The 26,071-nt window shown below is 39.4% G+C and overlaps 1 protein-coding gene across 5 annotated transcripts; it reads right to left on the bottom strand.

Moving 5' to 3' along the window:
* MED30 (mediator complex subunit 30) lies at positions 1 to 21,554 on the bottom strand. 5 transcript variants are annotated; one of them, XM_085572477.1, is made up of 5 exons: positions 21,513 to 21,554; positions 20,516 to 20,807; positions 19,507 to 19,665; positions 15,767 to 15,877; positions 1 to 4,816 (listed from the first exon to the last, which is right to left on the bottom strand). In XM_085572477.1, exons 2-5 carry the CDS (start codon positions 20,687 to 20,689, stop codon positions 4,721 to 4,723), a joined length of 540 nt encoding a protein of 179 aa, XP_085428603.1. In that variant the 5' UTR covers positions 20,690 to 20,807; positions 21,513 to 21,554; the 3' UTR covers positions 1 to 4,720. The 5 variants fall into 5 exon arrangements, with proteins under 5 accessions (XP_085428603.1, XP_021402257.1, XP_085428601.1 ...); XM_021546582.3 differs by having other exon boundaries at positions 20,516 to 20,721; XM_085572475.1 differs by lacking the exon at positions 1 to 4,816 and adding an exon at positions 6,231 to 13,473.
* Positions 21,555 to 26,071: the final 4,517 nt, after the last annotated feature.

The raw sequence follows: 26,071 nt of genomic DNA, 5'->3' as shown, positions 1-26,071 counted from the left end.
TTTTATTATATTGTATTTATTGAGCTCTTACATTCCACTTATCCATTACATTTTGTTAAATAAAAACAGGCATTGGTACATATTTCTTTCACTTTAATTAATATCCTCCAATATGTATCAGCCAGCATGTTCTCTTTGCCTATGAAATAACCTTCCAAGTCAGGAAAACCCCCTTCTCTTTTAAAGCTGATGCTCTACCACATCAGACTTCATTCCTATTACATAAGGGAATGAGAAAACTACTCATTTCCTTCCCCAAATATTATTTCTCCACTGATGTATTTGTAAATTCCTTTATAATCCCCCATTTCATCTGCTAGCATGAAGCAATTAAACTAATCCATGCTCTGTCAACCCCAGCTGACTCACAGTGTCTTTGGGTGCCACTGTACATTTTTTAAAGTTTTATTTTTGAATTCGGGTCTTCAAACCCTTATCTGGAGCGTACTGTTTTCCACAGCAATAGTCAACTACCCTTCAGCTGTAGTGTTTTTGGTTTCTGCAGCCATCCTGCACACCAATGAAATCTTGGTTCCTACAGAATCCTTGTCCTCCTCCAAGTCCCTTCTTTAGAGATTAATTTGAGTAGCATTTGTGCAAAAGTTCCAGCTTCTCCATCAGTAAGAAATACTACAATCAGAGCAGGGTTTTTCTCTGGGAAAACAACAATAGTCATGGATTTGGCCTTGCTACCTCTATGGAAGACAAGAGGTAAGGTAAGCTCTTTGTATCTTTCCTGAGCAAGGCATAAATCTGCTCTAAACTTTTGTCTTTTTATGTAAGAAAAACCTTGGACTTTGCATACTGCCTAGCAGGCATCTTCTGTGCTGTGACACTGAACCACACATTCAATATCCTTTATTTTGTCTACAAAGGTCTTGGATTAATGGTAGTATTTTAGAGTGTGTGTTAACTTGAGACTATTTCCCACAAATACACTTTGAAGTATTATGCATCGTAGCCCTACTCTTCCAAGTCGTATCTGGGCAAAACAAGATCCCAGGAAATCCAAACCCCTCAAATATTTTTGTATTCCCAAAATATAATGATCATATTTTCTGTTATTTGCTTTTGGAAGTATCAGCATGTTTATCCAGCTTCTCCCTTATCGAAAATATAAAAATAGCCACAAAATCATAGAATTATTTAAGACCAAAAAGACCTTTATGACCATTGAGTCCAACCATTAGCAAGCAGCTAAACTTATTACCAGTCACATGAAAATGATGTTCCACATGAAGAGGGGGCACTTCCAGAGCCAGTCAGAGCTCTGTGTGTTCAGGAGGGACAAGACCAGCACTGTTGCAGGCAGCAATTCTGGGAGCCACCAATCTCATAAGGAAAGTAGGAGAGTGCCAGAAGCATGAAGATAATTTCAATGATATATAATGTTATAACAGTCAATGATACATAAACCAAACACTGAAACATCTGTGTTTGTATTGCTTTACTGGTATTTGTAAATACCTCATCTGGCGCCATTTCATTAAGCAGCAGTTAAAGTTCAGTTAGCATTAATAAAATATTAAATTTCAGCACATGTAGATGCCCAGTAATTCATTCAAGTGTTTCACAGCTGAAGAATCACTTTTCTTAAAACTGCCATCTTCTTGGCCAGATCCTATACTTATTCATGGACCCGATAGCATTTGAAATATATTCACTACCCTTACTTTCATCTGTGTAAGTCAAAGTGTATGGTTTTGGTCCAACACCTTGCACAGTCCTGTTTTGACAGTATTTACTGTGATAATTTACAATTCTGTCTATTTCTGCACTTTGCAATTTAGCTACTGCCCATCTATTCTGGTAGTGGTTTGAAGTGTTTCTCTTCTTTCCCAGATGAAAAATTGTAGTACAGACCTTGGCTACTGCTAGCAGCTGCACAGAGAAAGCCGAATATTTCATCACCCAGACATCTACTTGCAGTAGCTGCACTCCTACTCACATTTTAGGTTACTTCTGTACTGTTTGTGTGTAATAAAAAAGTCACCAAACTTTAAACACATTTAGCAAGAAGACCTAAATGCCATATGAGCTGTACAGTGAAGTCTAATCTCCATTTTCCATAATTGTTCTAAAAATAGAACAAAAATATGAAGAACTGAGAATTTTACACTTATAATTAAAGATGATGGTGCCATTTCAGAATTCACTTCAAATACTTCTTCCAAGCTGCCTGCATGCTTATGCATGCACTAAACAGAAAGCTGCCACTACAGCTTGCAAATAGATAAATGCATTTGCATTTTAAACCAACAACAAAGTAAAATCTCTACTTGCAGTCATCTCTTTTTCAAAAGCTTTGCATATGAAATAGTTATGACTCTCACAGCTGCAGAAAAAACTATTATTTCTGACCAGCAAATCTGCCATAGTGCTGAATCTAAACAGGGAACAAACAATTCTGCTGCAGCCTTTGCCACAGAGGAAGAGATCTACTCTTGCAATTGTGACATAGGAAAAAAGAGAGAGATTTTATTTGTAAGGTGTTCTGACATCTACTCATATCTAGGTACTGTCATACATACAGACTACTTTCAACACCAGGTAAACTAATCAAAATCAGCATTTTCTACCACTTTATTTTCAACTCTGAGACTGGATGTTCATCCATCTGTTAATATTTACAGTCTTTAAAAAGAGAAACAAAAGACTTGTACTTATTTTCAGGGAAAAGTCACATAATGTTAACCAGGTGTGATCAGATCTGTTACCAGTGATTTTTGCCTCAAGGAGTAGACAAATGGGTTGAAATTATTAAAAATACCCCAGAATTAAAGAGGCTCATAGAACAACAAAACATCTATGCGGGTGATGAGACACTAGAACAGGTTGCCCAGAGAAGCTGCAGATGTCCCATCCATGGCAGTGTTCAAGGTGAGGCTGGAGGAGCCTCTGAGCAACCCTGTCTGTGGCAGAGGTGTTGGAACAAGATAGTCTTCAGGGTCCCTTCCAACACAAACCATGCTATGACTCTGAAAATCAGTGTAACATTTTAAATAAAATCCATTAATCTCAAATCAGTAAGTGTTCAGTATCAAACCATCAGACTGCAAAAAAGGTAGCTTTTAAAAGGATAACACTTAACTGGAGGTTTCAGGAGGTTCTGAACAAGTCTTTCACATAGAACTACTATGGAGTCTGAGTGGGCATGGAATAAGTTAAAAGTGATACACAAGAAGCAAATACTAAGGATGGCTAGTTTTCAAGCTGACAAACACTAAGATTAAAGTGCCCTATGGATTTATTCTGAAAATGTTGTTTTATGTATCTTTTCATCTGGAGAAAGACACATAGTACACTGGCAGCATCTGTGGATAACAAAAATTTTCAAGATTATTTTCCGGGCAAATGAAAATTGTGAGGCACAACAAAGTTAGAACAAAGAAAGATGAAGTTTATGATTAGCTCAAAATAATGAACGGCTCACACACTCCAAAGTTTACTATGACTGATAGTTATAGGGAAAAGATTAATGAGGTCTTTATTCACTGAATTCTGGTAAACAAAACCAAAGTATTCCAACCATACATAAATACACCACCAACCACAGTTGTTCAGAGCCAGCATGGCTTCATGAGGGGCAAGTCCTGCTTGATGAACCTGATTTCCTTCTAGAACAGGGTAACCCACCTAAGTGATCTAGGAAAGCCAGCAGATGTGATATTTTCGGACTTCAGCAATGCTTTTGGATAATGTCTCTCACAGAAGCCTTCTGGACAAAATGTCCAGCACACAGCTGGATAACTGAGTTACATGACAGGTAAGCAACTGACTAATGGGTTGGGCAACAGCCTTACAGTGAATGGGGCACATCAGACTGGTGGGGTTCTGCAGGGCTCCATCCTTGGCCCTTTGCTCTTCAATGCAGGACTGGAATGAATACGAAGTTTGTGGATGGTGCTGAACTGGGAGGAGCTGTCAACTCCCTTGGGGTCAGAAAGGCCCTGCAGAGAGACCTCCACAAATTAAAGGGTTGGGCAATCTCCAACTGTGTGAAGTTTAACAAGGGCAAGTGCCAGATTCTGCACCTGGGATGGAGCAGCCCCAGCTGTGTGTATAGACTGGGGAATGAGAGGCTGGAAAGCAGCACTGTAGAAAAGGACCTGGGGGTCCTGGACAATGGCAAGTTGAACATGAGCCAGCAGAGCCTTGGCAGCCAGCAGGGCCAACCCTGTCCTTGGGGGCATCAGGCACAGCATCACTGGGCAAGGGAGGGGATTGTCCTGCTCTGCACTGCAGATAACATAAAAAATACTGCAGACAGAATTGCAGTATCTGATTGCTGATTTCAGCCCTCTAGCTTTCTGGAGTAACTTTCCTGTCTTGCAAGTTTTCCTCTCTGTAGAGGCATTTGCACTGCAGAAAAAACTGCAGATAAACACATGTTTTTATAATTTTTAATTGTATTATAAAGAAAATCCAGAAACACTTAATTTATAAAACCCCCTATCTGCATAGCAATCCAAACTACTACTGCAAATTACTGAAGCTGTACAGCAGAATTGCACAGGTAAAACTTACACAATGAATCTTCTACAAAAACAAATCCAACACCATTTACATTACTAGAAAATGACCCAACACTTTAATCTTTGAGACTTTTCAAACATTATTGCAATATAATTGTGGAAAAACATGTTACTTCTTAGAAGGAAGTTAAGTATATCCAAGCAGATTTGTATCTTCTTTAGTTACAAAGATTGATTCTCCTTGTTCAGTTCCTCATTGCCAACATGGCATTTATGTCCCAAATAAGATTTCGTAACTGATCCATGATCTGCTTCAGCTGCTGATTCTTCTGTTTCAGTTTCTGTGGGAAGAATTTATTAGAAGTTTTTTTGTGATCAGTTCAAATAGTGCACTCAAAAATTCAACAAAAGTTACAGTGCTATGAAATGCTATATAAATATTTTTCTCAGTTGTCGGTGAGCACTATTAATAGGATAATACATCCCCTTTAAAGCATTCTAAAAATACAAGAAAGCCTCAAAAGTTAAGGACCATTGCAAGAGGGGGAATGCTGTTTCATTTCACTGCAGCCTTTTATCAAAACACTTGACACCTTCAAAAGCTGGAGGCTCATGGGGATCAGTCCTCACTTTGTAAAGTCTAAAACAGAGCATCCTAAGCTGGAAGAAAAAGTTTGAGGAGCAGGTAAATTTATGTGAATATGTGTTTTATAAATTTGGTTTAGAGAAAAACGAGGCATTAACAGTACAAGTTTGAACAAAGCACAGGGTATAGGTGAAGCAAATCAAACTTTTGCAGCCCTTCTGCTATGTAGGTCAACTGGGATGCTTAAAGAGTCCTGTCTTGAAAAAGGTTTTCCCAAGCATGTTGAATTCTTTAAAATTATATATTTGTTTTTGCAAACTGCAGAAGCATTTGGAGAAACAGGAGAGAACAGCAAACTAGCATTCATTTGGTTGCATAGACAAAACTTAGAAATTATGTCTCTACAGAAGAAAGATCGGGGCTTCAAGACATCACACAATTTTCCCTAACCTTTCCTGTTTCACAATAATACCTATATTTATTGTTTCATTTATTCATTTTCCTGCTCAAATCAAAGCTGTTGAGAACTAAGTTAGGTTGTTGTTAACTGTACACAGTTTGTCCTTCATTTCATTCTGATTTGATAAGATGTCAGCCTTCCAACATTAGAGATCAAACTATTTATTCATTAGGAAAGTCTGGAGTTCCAAGTAAACTAAAAGCACAGGAAAGACTTGCTTCCATCAAAACAGTACAAAATGTTTCAGGTTTGATGTAACTTTGTTATTTGCACTACACAAAAGGCAATACATTAAAAGCGTGACTCAAATCAGTAATACAATCGAAGTTACTGGAACAGAGAGAAAATGAAACAATATCCTGAAAATTAGTCTCCTGAATTTTGATGCAGTCAATTCAACAATATTTTTAAATTGCCAGCTGGTCAGCTGGGAAAGAAGTCCACAGAAAAAAAGGAAGCCTATTCACTTGAGATCTGTAAAACCAGTCTGCAGTAATATGGTAATTAGGTTAGATTCCATGGGGAACACAGTAAGGGAAATGCTCCTAAATACAGACTTTGCGGGACACTGGAAGAGACAACAGTCAGATCTAGACTCCCAAGAAGGATACAAAAACATATGCAGGACAGTTCATGTGGACTAACATGGAATTCCTAACCAAGAATTTGACAGGCTAAAAAGTGTTTTAAAGGTAAGTATGTGCATTTATCTTTTCCATTTGCTGATCCAAGACTTCACAACATACAGCAGAGATTCAGCTTCTAATGACAGAATTGCAAGGGTCTTCCTACCAAAGGTCATAAATGCAAGATCCTGATGCTTGAGAAAGCAAAGAGGGATGAGATAAATGAGCATGTTCTTACCTGTGGCATTTTTAAACATAACTGTTTGCCATCCTCAACATCCAATCCTAAAGAAATCAGCGACTGTTACATCAAAACTACTAGTTTAATGCAAGCTGTAACTCCCTCATACGGAGACCATGCCGTTTCAAGGTATTTCAAAACCTTTGTCAATGGAAATGAAGGCTGAACAATTGATGATGGTAATCTAAGTCACAGACAGAAATAAGAACCATTGACATCTGAGAAGTAGACTGTTTTCTCCCTCCATCCATGTCTAACTGTACTGCTAAGTACTGTTACTCACATGAACTTTGTTTAAGTTATGCTCGAAAGACTCATTCTGTAATACTGCTTTCCTTTCTTGGGAAAGTATTATGACACTGTAAATTGTTTAATCTTTATTTGATGCTGCTAGACAGGGGAACATTCAAACTGGATTTCATCTGTTTTCAAAGCATCTGTAAGGACAAGAAGTATAAATTTGTTTATTTATCTGAAGATAATTTTAGATCCTCATCTTTACTGAAGAGCTAATTTCTTAGTTCTACTTTTTCTGGAGCCAGAAAAAACATCTAAGATGAAGGACCATCCCTGGGGTTGCTTGGCTGTTAAAAGAATAAAGAGAGAAGAAAAAAATCTACTTCAGAGAGCACAGACTCCTAATTGAAATGCATACAGTGATCTTTGTTACTGATCTTTGACAGGCAGTGGTCCACACCACAAAGTACTACATAATTAATATGTTCTGCACCACTGGAAGTGCTGGCCTGCTGGCCTCTGCTTAAGACTTTGCTGAGCCAGTAAGAGCATCTCAACTCAAGCCTAACCTTGAAAAGATAGGTGAAATGGCCTTCTTGGGAAATGGACAAATCTTTATGCAGCTTTTGCAGCAGTGACAAATTTTCATTTGAACAGATTGCTTGCAAGTTGCCTCCCACTCTTTCCTCCTTCTGTTGAAATAACTTAGTTGAACTCTAGACTGCTTCTCAGGATTAACAGGTGTATGAAACAAAAAAAAGTACTTCATCCTACATACATGCTACAGCTTCTGACTTTATCTGTTTTTAGATAGCACAGGGAAAATCTACAAGGCAGTTTATAATGAGTTTAAGAGACCTACATTCAAGTTACATCTGTCAGGCCTGTTTCTGTTAGTTCCTCTATCAGAAAAGTGATCTGACTGAAAAGGGATTTTCTTTGGTGATATTAATTTTCAATGGGGCCCATTTTGACTGATCTTGCAAGCATTATGGCCATTGTGATGGGGCTGGCAAGGACTGCACCTTCCAGTAGCCAGTGAGACTTTAGCTGGCTTAGGTCAGGTAGGTCATTTATGAAAACATTTACTGAAGTACAAAACCCACATAAATGAAACAAAGTAGGAGAATCATAACATACCTCCAGAAAACAGCTGTCTTTCAAGGAAGAAAAGCTGCCATAAAGAACCTGCCATGTTTCATACAGATTTGGGTTCAGTAGGACATAGTAATTGCAACTTTGATTGAAATAATTTTTTTATGAGAAGTAATTTTTGCTGCACTTGCATTTCATTAGAAATCAGTGCTGTCTAGACCAATTCACAACTTACGACCAGCGATGCATCAGAGCCTTCCTTTGCACAGTGTTCTTATCTCTCTCCTCATTTTACGCTCATGTATCCATCAAATTTTAAAACTAAAACATCACTATGAGTCATTATGCTGCACTCAACCCATTTGTTAGAAATCCCTTATTCAGGCAAAGAAAATAATGTAAACACAGTGGAAGAGTAAGATCATATTCCAAGTGGTGCTTCATCAACAGTACTTGTCTAAGTTGTACAGGCTCTTCTTCTGCCTAAGGGAAAAAACAAGCAAAGATCTGTTTCCATCTTGAAAATCTTATATTGAAGACCATTCTCCAGAGTGCCGTGCCAGCTATGGTTTTTACCTGCTCTATTCAAGCTCTACAACAGTACAGGCCAGAAGGACATCCCAATGTCTGAGTGTTACATTAAATATTAATAACCACAGTATCTTTACTTGCATAAATCTTAGCAATTTTTTTTTTAAATTACATTTACTTTGTTGATTAAGAGTCTACTACAGAGAACTTGGATCACGTTCTTTCCCAGGAGTATAGAATCATGGCACAGTTAGGGTTGGAAGGGACCTTTAAAGACATCTAGTCCAACTCTGCAATGAGCAGGGACATCTTCAACTAAATCAGGTTGCTCAGAGCCCAGTCCAACCTTACTGTGAATGTTCCCAGGGATGGGGCATCTACCACCTCTCAGGACAAGTGCTTTATCACCCTCAGCCTAAAAAATGTCTCCCTTATATTTAATCAAAATTTGCCTTCTTTTAGTTTAAAGCCATTACCCCTTGGCCCTGCTAAAAAGTTTGTTCCCATCTTTCTTATAAGCCCCCTTTAGGTACTGAAAGGCTTCTGTAAGATCTCCCTGGTGTCTTCTCTCCTTCAGACTGAACAGCCTCAACTCCCCACCTTTCCTCAGAGAAGAACTGTTCCATCCCTCTGATAATTCTTGGAGCTCTCCTCTGACCCCACTCCAACAGGTCCATGTCTTTCTTGTGCTGAAGAGCCCAGAGCTGGACACAATATTCATGTTACTCCTTCTGACCACTGAACTGCTGTAGGAAGTGATTCTTGAAAGCCTTGTGAAGGTGACAGTGGCCTCCACATTTCCAGGTAAGCCAAGCCCAAGAAATTCCTACAGAAACACAATGTTTGCAATAGGAATGTGACATTTACACTGTTCTTTTTTAAATGAATCCTTCATAATGAAATCTCTGAAGTATGAAGGTGGGAAAATCTGCTTTTTTCCTTTGGTAGTTAAGAGATTATCACAATGTTATATGCATATAGCATATATTATATGCACATAGCTGGAAAAAAATATGATGGAAAAAGTGCCCTCAACACTTTGCTCGAACTCTCTTAAAGCTGCCAAATAGTGTCTTAACTTAAGGCTGCTCAACTGATACCAAGGCTCATTTTCCATCATAATAAATGCATATATCAATCTACTTATAATGTTTTTCCAAAGGGATAACAAAATATTCATCACTAATATAGTAACTGCTGTGCAATTGAACATTAACACACTCACTGTCCAGTATCTACAGCTTTTCCTGATGTCATCCACAGGCATAACTGTTCTACATTAGCAGAAATGAGAGACTGAGTTTTCTGCCTTGCACCTCACCTGACAGCTAAAAACTGCTCCTGCATGTGTAACCCTGTGTTCCTGAAACAAACAGAAACATCACTGACAGCCTGTGCTTTGCTGCAAGCTCAATATTTCTTACCTATTGACCCAGCCAGGATTGTATTTACCCACTGATCTGTTGTTCTGAGAGGAATAAGCACCTTCATTCAAATAGATGAATGTTTGCTTCATACCAATTATTTATCGTTTGACAATGAGGTCTGAGGTCTTATTTACTGAGTACCATCTAAACTCTGTAGCTTGTAATGGAATTATTCATTCCCCAAGGTGCTTCTCTACCACACTTCTCAGTGTTACATCCCCATTCTTTATATGAAAATCACAAGGATCTATGATCCTCAGTTGCAGATGGCAAACTCAGTCACTAAAGACAAAACTGCAGTGCTGCCAACTTTGTCCAAAGATATTTAAGATTCATGTTCATCTCTAAACTTTGTATTTTAACAGCTTCCCACATATTCAAAGCTACCATGAGCCATAAGGGGAAGAATCAACAATTACCACAGATAATTTGCAGCAGAGAAAAAAAAACTCACCTCCCAAGAGCTGCCTTAGTTACTCACTACACACAATAAATCCTTCCTTCTCATTCCCAAATTCCCTGCTTACTCAATAGTCTAATGCCAGTAATGCAATACACAAACCAGGATTTTTATAATCTCATTTATTACAATACTGATTTGATCTAAATAGTGCCTAGTCTGCCACAAAAGCAGAAAAGTTCAAAGAAGTCTTCCAGAATAGAAAGTGGGAAGGAGGGAAGAGGAACCAAACATGATAATGCAATAAAGGTTGTATAATATACAGCTATATGAGAACAAAAGGGGACAATTGGGATTTTACAGACAGCTTTATGCTCACCTTTTCCTAACTTTTTTCAACTTTGTAAGTGTGATATGGTTCTGATATGGATGCAATGTGAAAAATTTTGTGTGCAACATTTTATACAAAACTGAAAAAGAAAGAATTCATTATCTGGAATAAAAATACATCTGAATGCTAAGAAAGCTGGTTTATGACAAGACCAACCTACTTCATTATCTAATGGAGAGGCGGGATATGCTCCTGATGAAAAAGGAAACATTTCAACTCATCTGCAAGAAAGACAAGGAGGGGGACCCAGAAAACTACAGGCTACTCAGCCTAACTCTTGACTCCAGAAAGACTGTGCAGCAAATCCTCCAGAAAGTAATTCCCAGACACATAATGGTAATTTGACTGGGAACAATCATACTGGATCTCCTACAGATGCCTTGTACCTGACCAACATGACAGGCTTCTATAGAGAAATGATTGGCTGTGTGGCAAGAGGAGAGCAGGAGATTTTCTTCACTTTCATGAAGTAAAATCATTAATTAGTCAGGCTTTTGACACAGCCTCTCACTGCCTTTGAGCAAATTGGAGAGATGTGGTTTGGATAGGTAAATTACTGGGTTGATGGAAAACTGGCTGGACTATGGGATTCTACATGCTGGGATCATCAGTATTAAGATCAAGTGCGAGCTGGTCACTCTTCAAATTTCTCAAGTTTGATACAAAGGTGAATATTTTTAATATCCTCATTAATGACTAATCCACACTTAATGATCTAATCACCATATCAAAGCTATCAAATTGATGGACAATGCCCAACTGGGGAAAGTGAAAAATATCCTCAGTGGTGGGATATCAGATTCAGAGGGACCTCGACAGGTGGGAAAGGAAGGCCAATACCTATCTCAGGAACTTCAATTAAAGCAACATCCTACATCTGCACACAGTAAAACTCATGCGACAGCACAGGCATAGGGCTGACTGAATAGAAATCAAATTTGCAGAAAAGGATCTGAGGTCCTTTTAGATACTTTCTAGCAAGTTTAACATGAGCCAACAGTGGATCTTTTTTTGCAACAGGGAAAACAAACTGCACTCTGCCCTATATTAGCTAGAGTGTACCTCTCAGGTCAGGTGAGTACCTCTCATACTGTCCTCTACTTGGCTTTGGAGAATGATTGTCCAATTTGGGGATCAATACAAGGCTGGAAAATACCTAGTGGAGGGCCACCACAATGATTAAAGCTGTGTTTGTTTAATCTCAAGCAGAGAAGACCAGAGGACAGGATCACAGTGCTGTCTTCAGCCACCTAGTGAAGCTCAGAAAAGACAAAACTGGACTCAAGATCTTGAGTAAACACAGCAAAAGGATGAGGGGCGGTGAATATACAAGTTATGACAAAGAAAATTCCAAAGTAACATTAGGAAAAATTTCATAGTAAAAGTCAACTACTAAGAAGGGCCCAGAAAAGACAGAATGTCAATCCTTATGGGTATTTGAAATGCTGCAGCATGGACATGAGTTGAAGCAGCTGGATCTAACTTTGCTGACTGACCATGTCTTGGGCTGGGGGCTGAACCAGATAATCTCCAGACCTCCTACTGAGCCTAAATACCTCTGATTCTACCATTGCAGAGAGTCAGTTTGGGTACTCAAAAAATCATGAAATTGTCTCTAGTGCAGATTAATCTGCCCAGAAGGTGTCCAAGTAACGAATTCTTCCGCTCTTGCCAAAGCATTCCTTTGTGCACACTCATATTTTGGGCAAAAAAGGACTCTACACATATAAAACCAATTAAAATACATGCAAACAGTGTGAAATAGTTTAAAAGGAATTTACGTTTTCTGCATAGTCCTGAACAGCATCAGCTGCAAGGCAAAGTGTTTGTGCTATCAAAAAAAAGCCCAGAGCTAAACTTGTTACTTAAGGTTAACTTAGAAGTCTGTCATTTAGATTGTTCTTTTCTCTCTTAGCAAGATCAGTGTAAACACTTAACAAACACTAGTAAAGAATATAAAATAAGATTGTTTTCTGAAGGGCTACCTGGAATGCTCAAATGCTATTTTGCTTTGTTTTCACCCAAATGTACTTACACTACTAATTATGTGATGGTTTTCCTAAGCGTTTCATTGTAACCAGACCTACAGCATGAATGAAACTGAAGCTCTACTTGCTCCATTTCTATAAGTGAGCAGTAAAGAAAACCATTGATGGGGCAGCAAAACAGATTAAATAATTCTCAATTTTGATTTGGTATTTCTGTTTCAAGTCCTGCCAAATGTACTACAAGACCACAGACTGAAGGTGAGCCTATCTTGAAAATAATACTGATAAGTCTATACTTAAAAGGTAAAAAACTTAATAGACAAAACATTGAATACTTGAAAAACATGAACAGAAGAGAGGAAATCTTGGTAACATTTTCCACTTGCCGCAAATAGATTAATTTCAATGAAAACTGGTTCAAGACAGGTACTAAAAGACCTATTCAAGTGCTAAACTGATTCTGGAACAGTAATCTATTAAAAAAAATTCAACCACCTCAACAATTTGCAAGCCCAGAAAGCATACACAGATAAAAAAGAGTAAGGTACATTTTTGGGAACTGGAGGAAAGAATTGTTTAAGACAAGAGATAGAGGTAGCCAGTGCTCAAGAAATAGTTTGTTTTCTAATAGTGGCAGAAGCTTTTAACTGTGGGCAAAACTCCCTTGTGCTATAAAGCTTAGTAGGTTTTATTTAAACCTACAGTTGCTAATTATTACTGAATTGCTAGGACAGAAATTCGTTGCCTTGTAAACTAATCTATATTTTAAATTAACAGACAAGTACTTACATAGCCAAGGTCAGCACATTAAACTTTCTGACCGAAAGGGTAGTTCTAATACAGCAGAATAACTATGTAAAACTAAAAGGTGGCACAGTAAACCAACACGAAAAGCTCCTGCAGGTTTTAGGAACTCTGTTACACCAGCAGGCTCTCCTGCCCCTGAACAAGACGGTGAGCATAGGAAATGCCTGATGTTCCCCTCCTCCTCCTGAGGATGCTCCTTTCCCAGACACCTGCAGTAGCAAAGGAAAGATGCTATTTTTCAAGTCCGTGGTTCATGGAATGAGGACATTTTGATGAGAGAATATATGATCCACAAAGTTTATAAGAGCTACTACTAGTTTTGGCAGTGCTCCATGCAGTGGGGAAGTTAGTCTCTTTGACATACATCCAGAGCCACTAAAGAAATCAGACTGGCTGGGATATCATGGCAAGAAGGGCAAAATTAAGAGATCCATGGCAGGTATAAGAACTAATTCAAATACCACAATAGTGTCAAAATCTTGGGTTATTGCAACAGTGATTTTTTAGTACCAATAACATGCAAGACTGAAAAAAATAATGCCTATTGCAGCAAAAAGGATTAGGTGAGAACAAGACCAGGACCTGAAGGAAGAAAATATTTGGTCAAGAATATAAAAAGCTTCTTTAACTACCATGTCACAGTATTTTTGTCAACAATTAATATTACTGAAATTTTCCTAAAATTAATTAATCAAATTGAGTTGGACATGGACATTACATGTTAGAGAGGACTGAAGAGCTGTCAGGTGTGCCAGCTAAGAACCAGAGCAAGTCCTCCTTGAACCCAGCAACCAGTGTTAGAAATTAGATCAATTATCTGATTCTAGTGCTTTTTCTTTGCAAATAAAGAAGAATTTATATATTTTTTAGTCATAAAAGCATTACCTACTCTGTAATGTATTAAAATTTGAACTTTGAAAATGGTAGTAAATATCCTTTTACAACTGGAGGGAGACAAAAGAAAAAATCAGTGAATTTTCAAAAAACAAGCTTAACTTTCTTTTGCTGCAGTTACTAAGTTTACTTGTCCACAAGAATACTAGAGAAAGTTCACCTATCTTGTGAAGATTTTGTGGAAAAACTGGAAATTAGGTCTAGGCATTTAAGTAGAAATACAGGATTTCACCCTATATTTACGTGAAAATTTCAATGCATTCTTAATTACCAGCAACCAATGGTCCTGTAACACCATCAACCTTTTTGAGGTTCAGAACTCTTCATAAAAATTTATGAAATTATTTTCACAAGATCACACCAAGGAGGTTTAAAACCACATTAGCATACAAGTACAACAACAAGGGCAAAACCATGTCACAGAACTATTAAAACCACAGCAAATATGGACAGTTAAGCTTATTAATACCTAAAGATTGCAAATAAATGTGCATAAATTCACAGTACAACATTACATACAATATAATATATTCAATCCTGCTAAATCAGCAGTGAAGAGAAAGATTACAACAGGAGAGCTGACAACTGCATTTCTGTAAATTCACATAGCCCTCATTTCCTCCTGTACAATGCACACACACTTTTGTAAATAAATGGGTTATGAAAAATTCAATACATGTATGATTGGAGAAGACAAATTAAAACTTTGGAAATATTTTAAAAGCCAAAAATCCATCAATTATTCATCCCATAAATAAATATTTTATCCATTTATTTCTTTTGTTCAGTTATTTTTGTAGATTATAACTCCTTTTTACTGAGTATTTGCACATATTACAGCTATAGAAATATGTATTTAATCCTATATTTGTACTTTACAGATTGAAGAAACAATGCTCAAAATTGTGGTCTGGTAAAACTATGTATTTTTAATCTTCATATTACATTAGCTTTTACTATAGCATAATTTTTTTTAGATTTGAATCCCTCTTCAGTAATTGTACCCAGTTTCACAATGTCACAACTGAAAATTTAACATTTTAACTCATTTAAGATTTATAATTCATAGTACATTTTTTTTCCTGAATGTGCCAAGATTCAATAAATGCTACTCTTTACTAAAGGAAGAGTCTTCCTCAAACTGTCAAAATCCAGAAGGTAGACCTGAAAATTCTTTACCAATTCACATAATTGTAGTAATATTTACACATCTGGTGTTCACATCAATTATTTTTACACTTAAGGTAAGTTTTGAAGATAAATTAGTTCAATGGGCACCTTAGTTCAGTTTGTACAGTCAATACCTAGTGGGTTACATATAAACATAACACATTGTACTCATAAGAATATATTCTGTTTTAAAAGAGACACAAGTTAGAATTGTTAGGAAACCCAGTTGTTAGGAAATTCTACTGTCAGAGGTACAGCTAAAAACTAGTTGTTATACTAAAAGGTCAATACTGAAGTATTTGTTAAAAAAGTATTTATCTCCAGTTTTGATGGCAGTCATCACACATTCCGTATTTAGTATAGCAATCTAGAAATTTAGGCTTTGTAACGTGAAAATGACATTTCTCAGTTTATGCAAATTAATTTCAACTTTGTTACCTTATTTACTTCCATGATTTCCCTTCTCTCTTCACTAGCAAAACGAAGCTGACTTGCAGCACCACGATCATCATGCTTGGATCCATCTTCTTCAACATATGGAATAAGTTGCTGTGAAGACAAGAAACATCAGCTTTAGAGAAAAAAAAAAAAAAAAAAAAAAAGGAAAAAAAAGAAAAGAAAAAGAAGAAAAATCAAATCCAGGAAATGCATACCGTACAACCATTTTCTCCACAGGTTCTAACTGCCCAAGAGAAGGCAAAGACAAGGCTTTGCTCCTCAAACCTAAAGGCCTGGCAATGACCTCAGCTGCTTCTCCAGGAAAACAATGTGTTTCAAAAAGACACAATCTTACACATTACCAAGCGTAGATTTTGTAACTGCAGGCAGAAGCCAGTCTTTCCATTTTAATATGTTCGTCATAGATATTCTTTATAGTTTCAAATTTTGCAAATTGGAATTTTGAAATTTATTATTCCACACTAAGAAATAAAACCACAAACATAAAATTATCATTATGATAAGTCATTTTGGTGATATATTGAGCATAAATATGACTGGCTTTATGTAGCTACTTGGCTAATACTCTAGTTATGACTTGCTATTCTAATGAGCCTCTGTTTGGCTACTCTTAAGACCAGGCCCAAAGTTACCTAAAATTAGTTTTTCTGTAAGTATTTCTCACCATGATCTCCTCAGACACACAGAATCATAGTTTGGTTTAGGATGGAGAAGACCATAGTGCACTGTTTTTATTGTAAGCTTTGACAAAACCAAAATTCCTTGATGACGCTGTTGAGGCAGGATGGGAATGAACAGACTCCTAGTCAGAAGGCTTGAGAGTAGAACTCTGATTTATTTCAAAATACATTGCTATTTTATACAGAGCTTTGTGCAGACCAACTCCATTGGTCCTGAAGTGAAAACATCTCACCTATTGGTGTGCACTGAATGATGCACAGTAGCAAAACCTAACTATAAACAATGTGAACAAGACAGATAAAGAACCTTATTTATATTCTTCTCAACAGTTTCTCAGGCTTCTGCCTGGTTAGAAACTTTCCGTTTTTTCTTTGACTGAATCTGAGACATATACCTTGATGCAGAATTTCTAAATAAATCACACAGAATCACACAGAATCACACAGAATAATGAGGTTGGAAGAGACCTCTAAGATCATCAAGTCCAACCTATGCCCTAACACCACAACTAGTCTGTAGCAACAAGTGCCAAGTCCAGTCTTTTTTTAAACATATCCAGAGATGGTGATTCCACCACCTCACTAGGAAGACAATTCCAGTATTTTATTATTCTTTCAGTGAAAATTTTTTTCCTGATATCCAACCTAAACCTTCCCTGACTATATATATATATAAATATATATATACTACTATATGTCTCCTTCCTAAAAAAAGAAATCAAAAAGAAACATTCTAGATACAAAACAAATACTTGCTTCTGTGTCAGAACACTCCCAAGCTATGAAAAATTTCTTAAAAATAATACATCCATGAAGCCCATAGTCCAACATCGATTTTTGTGTCCTGAAATATGCAAAACTACATCCATGTTCACAAACACACTACAGACAAATGGAAGACTAATACTTATAAAAGTGAGCAAGGAGGCATTAGTTTAAAAGCCTGGGAGCAAGCTGCTGCTCATCGAGTGCGTATTAACTTCTTACTTAGGTTGGGGTGCAATATTACAAAGTGTTCAGTGCCTCCAGCACTCTGATGGAAAACTTATTTTGATTTAACACACTAAAAATGTAGTATCCTTCTATACAAAAATCTTTGTAGCTACTCTTATAAAGCTTAGCAAAATGGACAAAAGCTACCACACTAAACTCTGCCATGAAAAAGTAGCAAATGTTGACCACTTACTACATTTGCAGACCATAAAGAAGAAGTACTAGGGCTGCTATTTGCTCTTCAAAAAAACACTCTCTGATGGAAAAATAAAGTAGCACTCAAAGTAGAACATTTCTTTAAAATTTCCTTATCTTTTAGAAAAGGTGATAGATTAAAAAAAAAAAACAAAAAAGAAAAGCTGAACTATACCTACTACAAAAAATTACCCCCAAGAAACCGCAGAAAATTGGATCTTTGTAGGTAGATCTCCTTCACAATTATCTCATGCCTTGCTATGTTGGTTAACAGAATACCTATTACAGATTAACAAAAAATTATGAATATTTATATCACTAAAATGGAATAAGCAATACTAGTAGGTAGGGACTTCTCTTGACTGTGCAAAAAAAAAAAGTTTCATTGCTGTTCTGTAAAGACCTGGTTAGAATATCAGCCATTAAATAAAACAATTGAGACTATTACCGAACTACTGGAAGAAGAATTTAAGAAAACTGATCCAAGAGGAATGGTGTGTCACTGTCATTCACTCTAACCAATAAAAACATGAGGAAGCTGGCATCTACTAAGTTCAGAGAAGAAAAGACTAAGAAGATTAAAAAAAAATACCCCAACTATCAATAAAAAATTCTGCTGTGACTAAGTTATCAGTGAAACCTTGCATTAAAAAAGCCTGAATTGACTACTTATTTTCTCTATGGAGATTCTTTTTCATCCTGATAATGGGAAAAAATGTGAAAAATTATAGAAAAAAAACAACCGAATGCCACATCATTCCACTGTTATGGGAAAGTAAGACACATGAAAAGCTTTTAAAGAGGACACAAGTATTTGGTTATTGCACACAAGTTCAACACACTGTGAAAACAGGTTTTATTTTCTTAAATGGGAAAATTAACTTATTCCCCTGCTTGCTGTCAGGTTTCCAAATACATTTTTATGAAACCCTTGTCAAAAGTCAGCAACTGTTAACTGAAACAGTAGTCTAAAATTGACTGTACAGAATGGACTTCCTTAATTTCTTTACTCCTATTCAGTTAAGAGACTCACACTTCAAATATAATGCCTGTAGGATTAAAATTCAATGGACAATCAAAAGTCCATTAATAAAGTTGCCTCAGAATCCAGAGGTCAGTAATTAAAGAACGTCAGAGTTCTTGTTAATACAGAGCAGGAACAACTCAAATTGTAACAAAACTCAGGGTTTACAAGTATTACTAGAAATGAGAAACAATTATGAGGAAGATGACATTTAAGATTTTATGAATAACAGCAGTATTATTAAGAAAACCTTTGGCCTCCCTGGAAGTTTTATGTTGTAACTTTTCTATCACCACTGCACATTTAGGTTTGGTTCATACTGGCCAGCAGGTTAGGAATAGCTGAGTGAGGGAACTATGGAGGCACAGACTATTGGGCAGAGAAAGTAAATAACACTTATTACTCAGGAACCAGGTTGACAGGTGAGAGCTTGAACCAGGCTTTTTTCCACTTTTTCCCACTTCTTGTAAAAACTTTGCCCTGATCTTGTTTTTCCTAAAGGAAAGAAACTGGTGAAGGTACGAAGAAGCCAGAGGAAAAAAAGTTAAAATTTTAAATTAAGTTTGCTTTCACAGAATGACAGAATCAATTAGGCTGGAAAAGACCTCTGAGATCAAGTCCAATTTATGATAGAACACCATGTCAGCTAGACACTAAGTTTCACAATCTTTCAACAAACTCTAATTAATAAACAGAATTCAGTCCACTGAATAATTCTAGTATCATTAAAACTTGTTATGAGTCTCCTGCAATTGAGGAAGATGGATGATCTGCTACCCGGAGTGGTTATTCTGATTTACAATTTATACACAAATATAGATACTTACTTCTATGGGAACAGGATCGAGCCCAGCACAGTTTTCATTACATTTGTCATAGACTAATCTCAGTTTTCTGAAGAGTATTGATAGCTGACGGAGATGTTCCTGCAGCTTTGCCAGTCTGTCTTGATATGTTGCAGTATGATAAGTAACACCATTTGGTAACTTAGAGAAGCAAAACATGAAAAATATTAAAGGTTCTGTCACATGAAATAAAGAAAGATATCAGACAGGCTTCTGTGTATTTTAAAGTAAGACAATCACACTTTTCTAACAGCAATCACTGAAATTTTAATTTTCTTTACTAGCAAAATTACATATTTTATGTCCTTAATCACTGCTGTCATACACCCTTGTGTATTCTACACTTTGCTCATTGTCAATCCCTCTGACTTTTCAGTGAGTGTCTCCACAATGCCTAAATATGACACCGTTGTAACTGGGGTTGAGATTTTGTGTCTCAACCCCAGGCCACTCAATTCAGTGACACAAAAGTCATGAAAATACAGGAGTGGGAATGATTATTTATCTTGTACGCTCCACAGAGAAAATTCAACAGAAATTTGTATGTTTTTTCAGTAAGTAGATACTTACTGAGAAGGATTATGTTGTTTTTCCTAACCAAAAAAAAAAAAAGTTTTAGGTGAAAAATATTACAGAGCAAGATCAATGAAAATTCCTCTAAATTTACTCCCCATATGTTAACATAAACAGAGAAACATAACTGACGTACGAACAGACTTCACTGTACATAAAAGAAAACACAGTTACTAAGCGTATTGAGAATTTTTTTATTGGGAGGGCAAAGACAATTCGGCATTTCTGAATTTCACTTAATGTACAGGACGAAGCAAATATATAAATATATTAAGAGTAGTACTCATTTCTTCAACCTCCTTTTCACAGCAGTTTGATCGAGTTTTCTGAACATCCTAAGGCTTCTCCTGTATCTATATATACAGGCAGTCAGTGATAAAAACATGGCAAGTTGAGTGTATAAATAGTGGTTTCTCACCTGCATGTTCCTCAGCAGCTGGAAGATTTCCATGGTTCGAAAGACAATGTCCTGCACGGTCTCCTGGCCGATGCGGCAGAGGGAAGCCGTGTTCACCTCCCTGGCAGCCTGAGCCTGCGTCCCGGAGAAGGCGCCGGGCGGCATCCCTGCCCCGGCCAGAGGCGGGGTGGACATCTCCCGGCCTTGACAGGTCACACTACGGCGAGCTGCACACAGAAGCGATGACGGAACGATCAAATACTTGTTTGACTTCTGCAGGGTGGCTATCCCACTCTTTTCCCCGTAGGCGGCTCTGTCCAACAGAGGAGGCCGGCTCAGGGCAGCAGCCCTGGGACACCGCTCCTGACCCACCGAGGCTCTGCGATGCCCCCACGCACCTCCCTCCCCTCAGAGCGGTCACTGGGCCGCGCCTGCCCCGACCCGTCCCACGGGGAACACCACAGAGGCTTTGCCCAGCTCCAGCAGGCAGAGCCGCAGCCCTGCGCCCCGGGACCTGTACCTGCCCGCCCACTCGGCTGGCCCAGGGCTGCCGGGGCGAAGCGGCGCCGGCCCGCAGCGCTCCCCGCCGCGCTCCTGCCCGGCCCGCAGCGCTCCCCGCCGCGCTCGCCCACCCGTGCCCCGGCCCCGCCGCGTTCCTGCCCGGCCCGTGCCCCGGCCCCGCCGCGCTCCTGCCCGGCCCGCAGCGTTCCCCGCCGCGCTCCTGCCCGGCCCACGGCCCGGCCCCGCCGCGCTCCTGCCCGGCCCGGCGCCCCGGCCCCGCCGCGCTCCTGCCCGGCCCGCGGCCCGGCCCCGCCGCGCTCCTGCCCGGCCCGCAGCGCTCCCCGCCGCGTTCCTGCCCGGCCCGGCGCCCCGGCCCCGCCGCGCTCCTGCCCGGCGCCCCGGCCCCGCGGCGCTCCTGCCCGGCCCGTGCCCCGGCCCCGCCGCGCTCCTGCCCGGCGCCCCGGCCCCGCGGCGCTCCTGCCCGGCCCGGCGCCCCGGCCCCGCCGCGCTCGCCCACCCGTGCCCCGGATCTGCAGCGGAAGCGCTTCCCGGCGCCGTCACAGCCGGGCGGGGCCGGGGCGCTGGCGCCGGCTTGGGGCCGCCCCTGTGCCGCTGCTCTCCGAGAATATCTCGCTCGGGAGCCGCGGCTTTTCCCGGCTTGCTGAACCCAGTGCGGGCTTGCGGGCAGGTCAGCCAGCATGTGGGCTCTAAGTTTGAAAAGTTTGGTCAGGATCCCCAGCCATAGTCATACATTCCTACCACCCCTGTGTCAGATCATAGAATCATTGAACAGTTTGTGTTGGAAGTGACATTCAAGATAATTTAATTCCATGCCCCTAGTGGAATTCTAGTGGCGCCTTCCACTAGAGCGGGTTGCTCAGAGCTCCATCCATCCTGGCCTTGAGCACTGGCCCGAACGGGGCAGCCCCAACTTCTGCGGACAGCCTGTTCAGTGTACCACCTCCCTCACAGTTAAAGATTTCTTCCTAACGCCTAAACCTACTATTTTTCACTCGGAAGCCATTCACTCTTTCTTATCACTACAGTTCAGGATGAAGAGTCCCTCTCCACCTTCCTTGTAGGCCCCTTCACATACTGGAAGGTCTCCTCTCCTCCCCTCCAGGCTGAGCAGCCCCTACTCTCTCAGCCCGTCTTTGTAGGAGAGATGTTCTAGTCCCAGTCACACCGATAAATGGCTGAGTATCTGTTTTGTGGGTTAAGTATGTATTGTCGGCATAAACTTTAAAACCTGTGCTAATTTTGTAGCTCTATGGGTGTACTGCTATTCCTTCCTGCATATATGTATTATTGCTAATACAGAAAATCCTTAATGTTTGGCCTTCCTGAGTCACAATATATAAAAAATATGGATATAAAAATATTTTTTAAAAAATCATGGAATAGAAAAGCCCTGAATGCTTGTATCACTCTAGTACAATTGAGGCATTTTTGAAGTACAGACAAGGTCTCCTATGTGAGGGAGAGGGAACATCCTCAAAAAGAAGCCAGGCAGGTTCTGTGAGGCCTGACTGGAATAAACTGTTTCTAAAATAGTTAATGCTAACTGTCTGCCTAACAAAAAATTCTTAATATGCAAAAATCAGTAAGTGCCAAAGTTTCTCTATGTTTTCCAATTGACATCATATCTAGGACTCTGTATTTGAGTTATTGTGGCAGTAAGTATTTAAATATGCAGAAGAGAACATCTATATACCTGCAAATTCTAATGAATTCTTAGTACAGTAAAGATAGTTGTGCTGTTTTAAAACAGCTCTTACAAATGATCTTTTGTGTGAAATGCCTTGCATTTGTAATGCTGTAAAAATAAATCAGAAGTTTGATGTGTCGTATACAGCCTTTGTTAAAGAAAGAAGAAAGCAGTCAATGAACATTCAGGAACAGAACCATATAAACTTGCTGTCAGAGGCATTTTGCTCCATAAAACATTTTTTACCTCAGAAACAGACTACTGAGGGGAAAGACCACTCCCTTTCCTAAACTGGAGATTTTTCCTGCCTGTCTAAGTTCTCCCTAGCACTCTGCCCGCTCTGCACTCTCAAGGTGCAATACAAATAACTATTTTTTAGCAAAGATCTTAGCATAAAGGATACAAAAGTGGTTTCTTAAGCAGAGAGGAAATATGGTTTATAGAAATAAGAGGAGGATATTTTCAGAAAGCAAAAGAGCATTCCATGGTGTCTAGCTAGACAATGCTTGGGAAGAGCAGCCTCTGGAGGGCTTCAAAGGACTTGTTTGAAGGTTTGCTTCTCATTTCACTGTACACTAAGAAAATGATACAAGAACTGTTCAAGTGTTGAGCACAAAGGGTATTGTTTTCATCTTCTGATTGCATGCCCAAGAGCTCTGTTCACAGTGCTTAACTTGCTGCCTCAAATCCAATAGCATAAGAGTAATGATGGATTCAGACCACCTACTGCTCAGGGCTGCCAGACAGACTCTGTATAGAGTCGTGTCCTGCAGTACAGGGCTGCCATGTACAGTAGGCAGTTGAAATACAGAGAGAAGTCTTCACATGGAGAGTGCTGGAGAATGTTTCTGGTAGGCCTAATATTCTTTATTACTATTCTCTGGAACCATCTGGGTCTGGGATTTTGTTCTCAGACAAAGGAATCTTCTTTTAGATAAGAATGTGTTTCTGGTCAAAAGAGATAAAGATGAATTTGGTTTTAAAAGCAATCTATTAAGCAGCCACTCTCTATGTTTAGTTTGGGCCAAGTGCTTTCATATGGAAGGTGTCCAAATCAGATATCGTCTTTTATATACATTTCAATTTCTGTGGCATCAGTTCAAACCAGTATCATAAAATCCTGCTGCCTTTGTTGTTGGGTTGTAGAGAAGCTACCAAAAAACTAACAAGGAGCCTATGTCTGCATGTAATACTCTAGTCCAATCAACTTTAACCCAAATTTGAAATTAGGACTCTTTAAAGAGTAACTACTTCAGTGATTATAATTTTCACCATAATAATGGCTTCTGAATTTTTTTATATTTTGCAATATACCGTGAGCAACTCCAAAGATGGTTTTGCTGTGCTCTATAAGGAGAGTAAAAATCCTCAGAAGTGGGGGAAGAGGATAACTGTTGCTTTTGTTCAAATAATTTTCTCTAAATCTGTTGATATGTTTGCAAGGCAATGTGAATCATTCTGTTTAAAAATAAACAGAACTAGTGAAATTCCTGGATTATCATCTGTTTTCCTCTAAGAAAGAAGAGTGTACTCCCTCACAAGTCTCCTCACACTATTCCTTAGGCAGTAGTGCTTTGTTACTGCTCTGAGGGTGACAGATGGGCTTAGGGGAAATGTGTTAATCACGGAAGGACTTTCATTCTCCACCCTGTCCCATTCAGTGTTTATGTGTTCATTCAAGGAGAAATAATGGGGCTTTGTAGAACCTTTGCCAACAGTAAACAGACATGGCACAGTTTTACTGTTACCAAGCTGTGGTAGATAACAGTATGGCACATAACTTTTTTTAGGATGTGGCCAACACTTAAAGTAGGTGGAGTTCAATTCAGCAGATTATATTTATAGACCAGAGGAAACAGTTAATGGCTGTGAGTAAGTGAGGAGGACTGGGTGCTTGTGGAGTTTTTTTGTGTGAAAGGGAGGTTTTTGCAGTGGTGTTTTCCACATCCAGGTAGGTATTCTCATGAGCTATGAAAGCATCCATTTAGAGGGAAGCAGGGTCATCTGTGATAGTGCTATATAAAATGGCATAAATTAGACAGGATCAGAGCCCAAAACATCAGAGCAGAGAGTGGTACTTCATGTCCGTGCTCAGCAGGGGGTGAACACAGCTGTTTCCTGGACCAAGGAGAAGATGGAGTTGGGCAATGAAGATCTCTCTGCCTTTACAGGATTCTCTTTCACAGCCCTTTGGTGCTGTAGGTGATAGAAGGACAGCAAGGAGAGCAAGATGGAAGGGGCTCAGCCTCGTTGCTTGTCTCTTGCTTCTGTCATCTGTGTATCCATAAGCAAACGTGTCTATACATTGTATGGGTTAATGGCAGTCTGCTGGGGCACAAAGAAGCAGTGGCATTGTGACTGGGTTTCATACAGGTAGTAACCAACTTGGGTGGTTTGCCACAGCCCAGCCTCTGAATGTTCACAGAGTGGTCAGAAAAAATGACCAGGAAACCACCAATTTCAAAATGGCTTTATGTGGTGAGGTGGCTGCCAGATGCCCAGTGCACTACTCCATCATCACACTCCCTCACTCTCCCCCTCTCCCTCCTCAGCAGTACAGGGGGAGAAAATAGGATGAAAACATCATGGGTTGAGATCTGCACATGGAAGCACAGTCCTCTCACCGACTGATCCAAACGGCACTGCAACAGCTTAGACACTGTCGGGACTTGCATTGACTCTGTAAGCCAGGGTCAGTGTGTGGGTTACTATAATTACTATATGGATTTACTATTTCCCATAGGATAAAAACAAGCATTAACAGAATATGGGGAAGTCAGGTGCAGTGTGATGATCCAGCCTACCTGTGGGCTGTTCAAAACATGATGTGGTTTTTGGTTCTCACTATGCAGTGGGTCCTACACACCATTTCTTGATCTTGATAGGCATGTTGTATCATCAGTTCTCTACCTCTCTGAAGTGTCCTTCTTGACATTCAGCTCAGGAATGTTGCCCTTGGCCCATTTCATATTCCTTTAAACACTAAAACCTAGTTTTGTAGTCAGTTATTTTGGGCATGCAGATTGTTACCCTTCCCCATGTTCTATGTGATGGGCTGTTATTCCCGGCAGCTGGTACTCTCCCCGTAACTGTGACAGAAGAAAAAGGAGTAGCAGGACTTATTCCAGGGCATCACAATGCAGAAACACCATCCTGCTAATTTTTCTGCTTTTGCAGTTGTTCATTTGCTTGTCTCCAAAGAGCTCTCTGGAAGTCTCAGCATAATCTTGACATGGTGACTTCAGACCCAAACCCAGAAGCAGATGTATCATGTCTCCTTTGGTCTCTCACTACCCAGCACCTCTCCTGCAGCCTTCAATTGTGTTGGTACTCCAAATGCTGACACTGAAAATTATTTAAACAGAACA

This window comes from Lonchura striata, chromosome 2 (genome assembly GCF_050655825.1).
Source record: "Lonchura striata isolate lonStrDom1 chromosome 2, ASM5065582v1, whole genome shotgun sequence".
In the NCBI taxonomy this organism is placed as follows: Eukaryota; Metazoa; Chordata; class Aves; order Passeriformes; family Estrildidae; genus Lonchura; species Lonchura striata.
Note: the sequence above shows the minus strand (reverse complement) of the source record. Positions and strands in the feature narration are given on the sequence as shown.

Coding starts and splice junctions, on each gene's coding strand:
- MED30 (XM_085572475.1), bottom strand. CDS start 20,689: ATGTCCACCCCGCCTCTGGCCGGGGCAGGGATGCCGCCCGGCGCCTTC. Junction 19,666..20,515: donor AGCTGCTGAGGAACATGCAG/GTGAGAAACCAC, acceptor TGCTTCTCTAAG/TTACCAAATGGTGTTACTTA. Junction 15,878..19,506: donor TCGATCCTGTTCCCATAGAA/GTAAGTATCTAT, acceptor TTGTCTTCACAG/CAACTTATTCCATATGTTGA.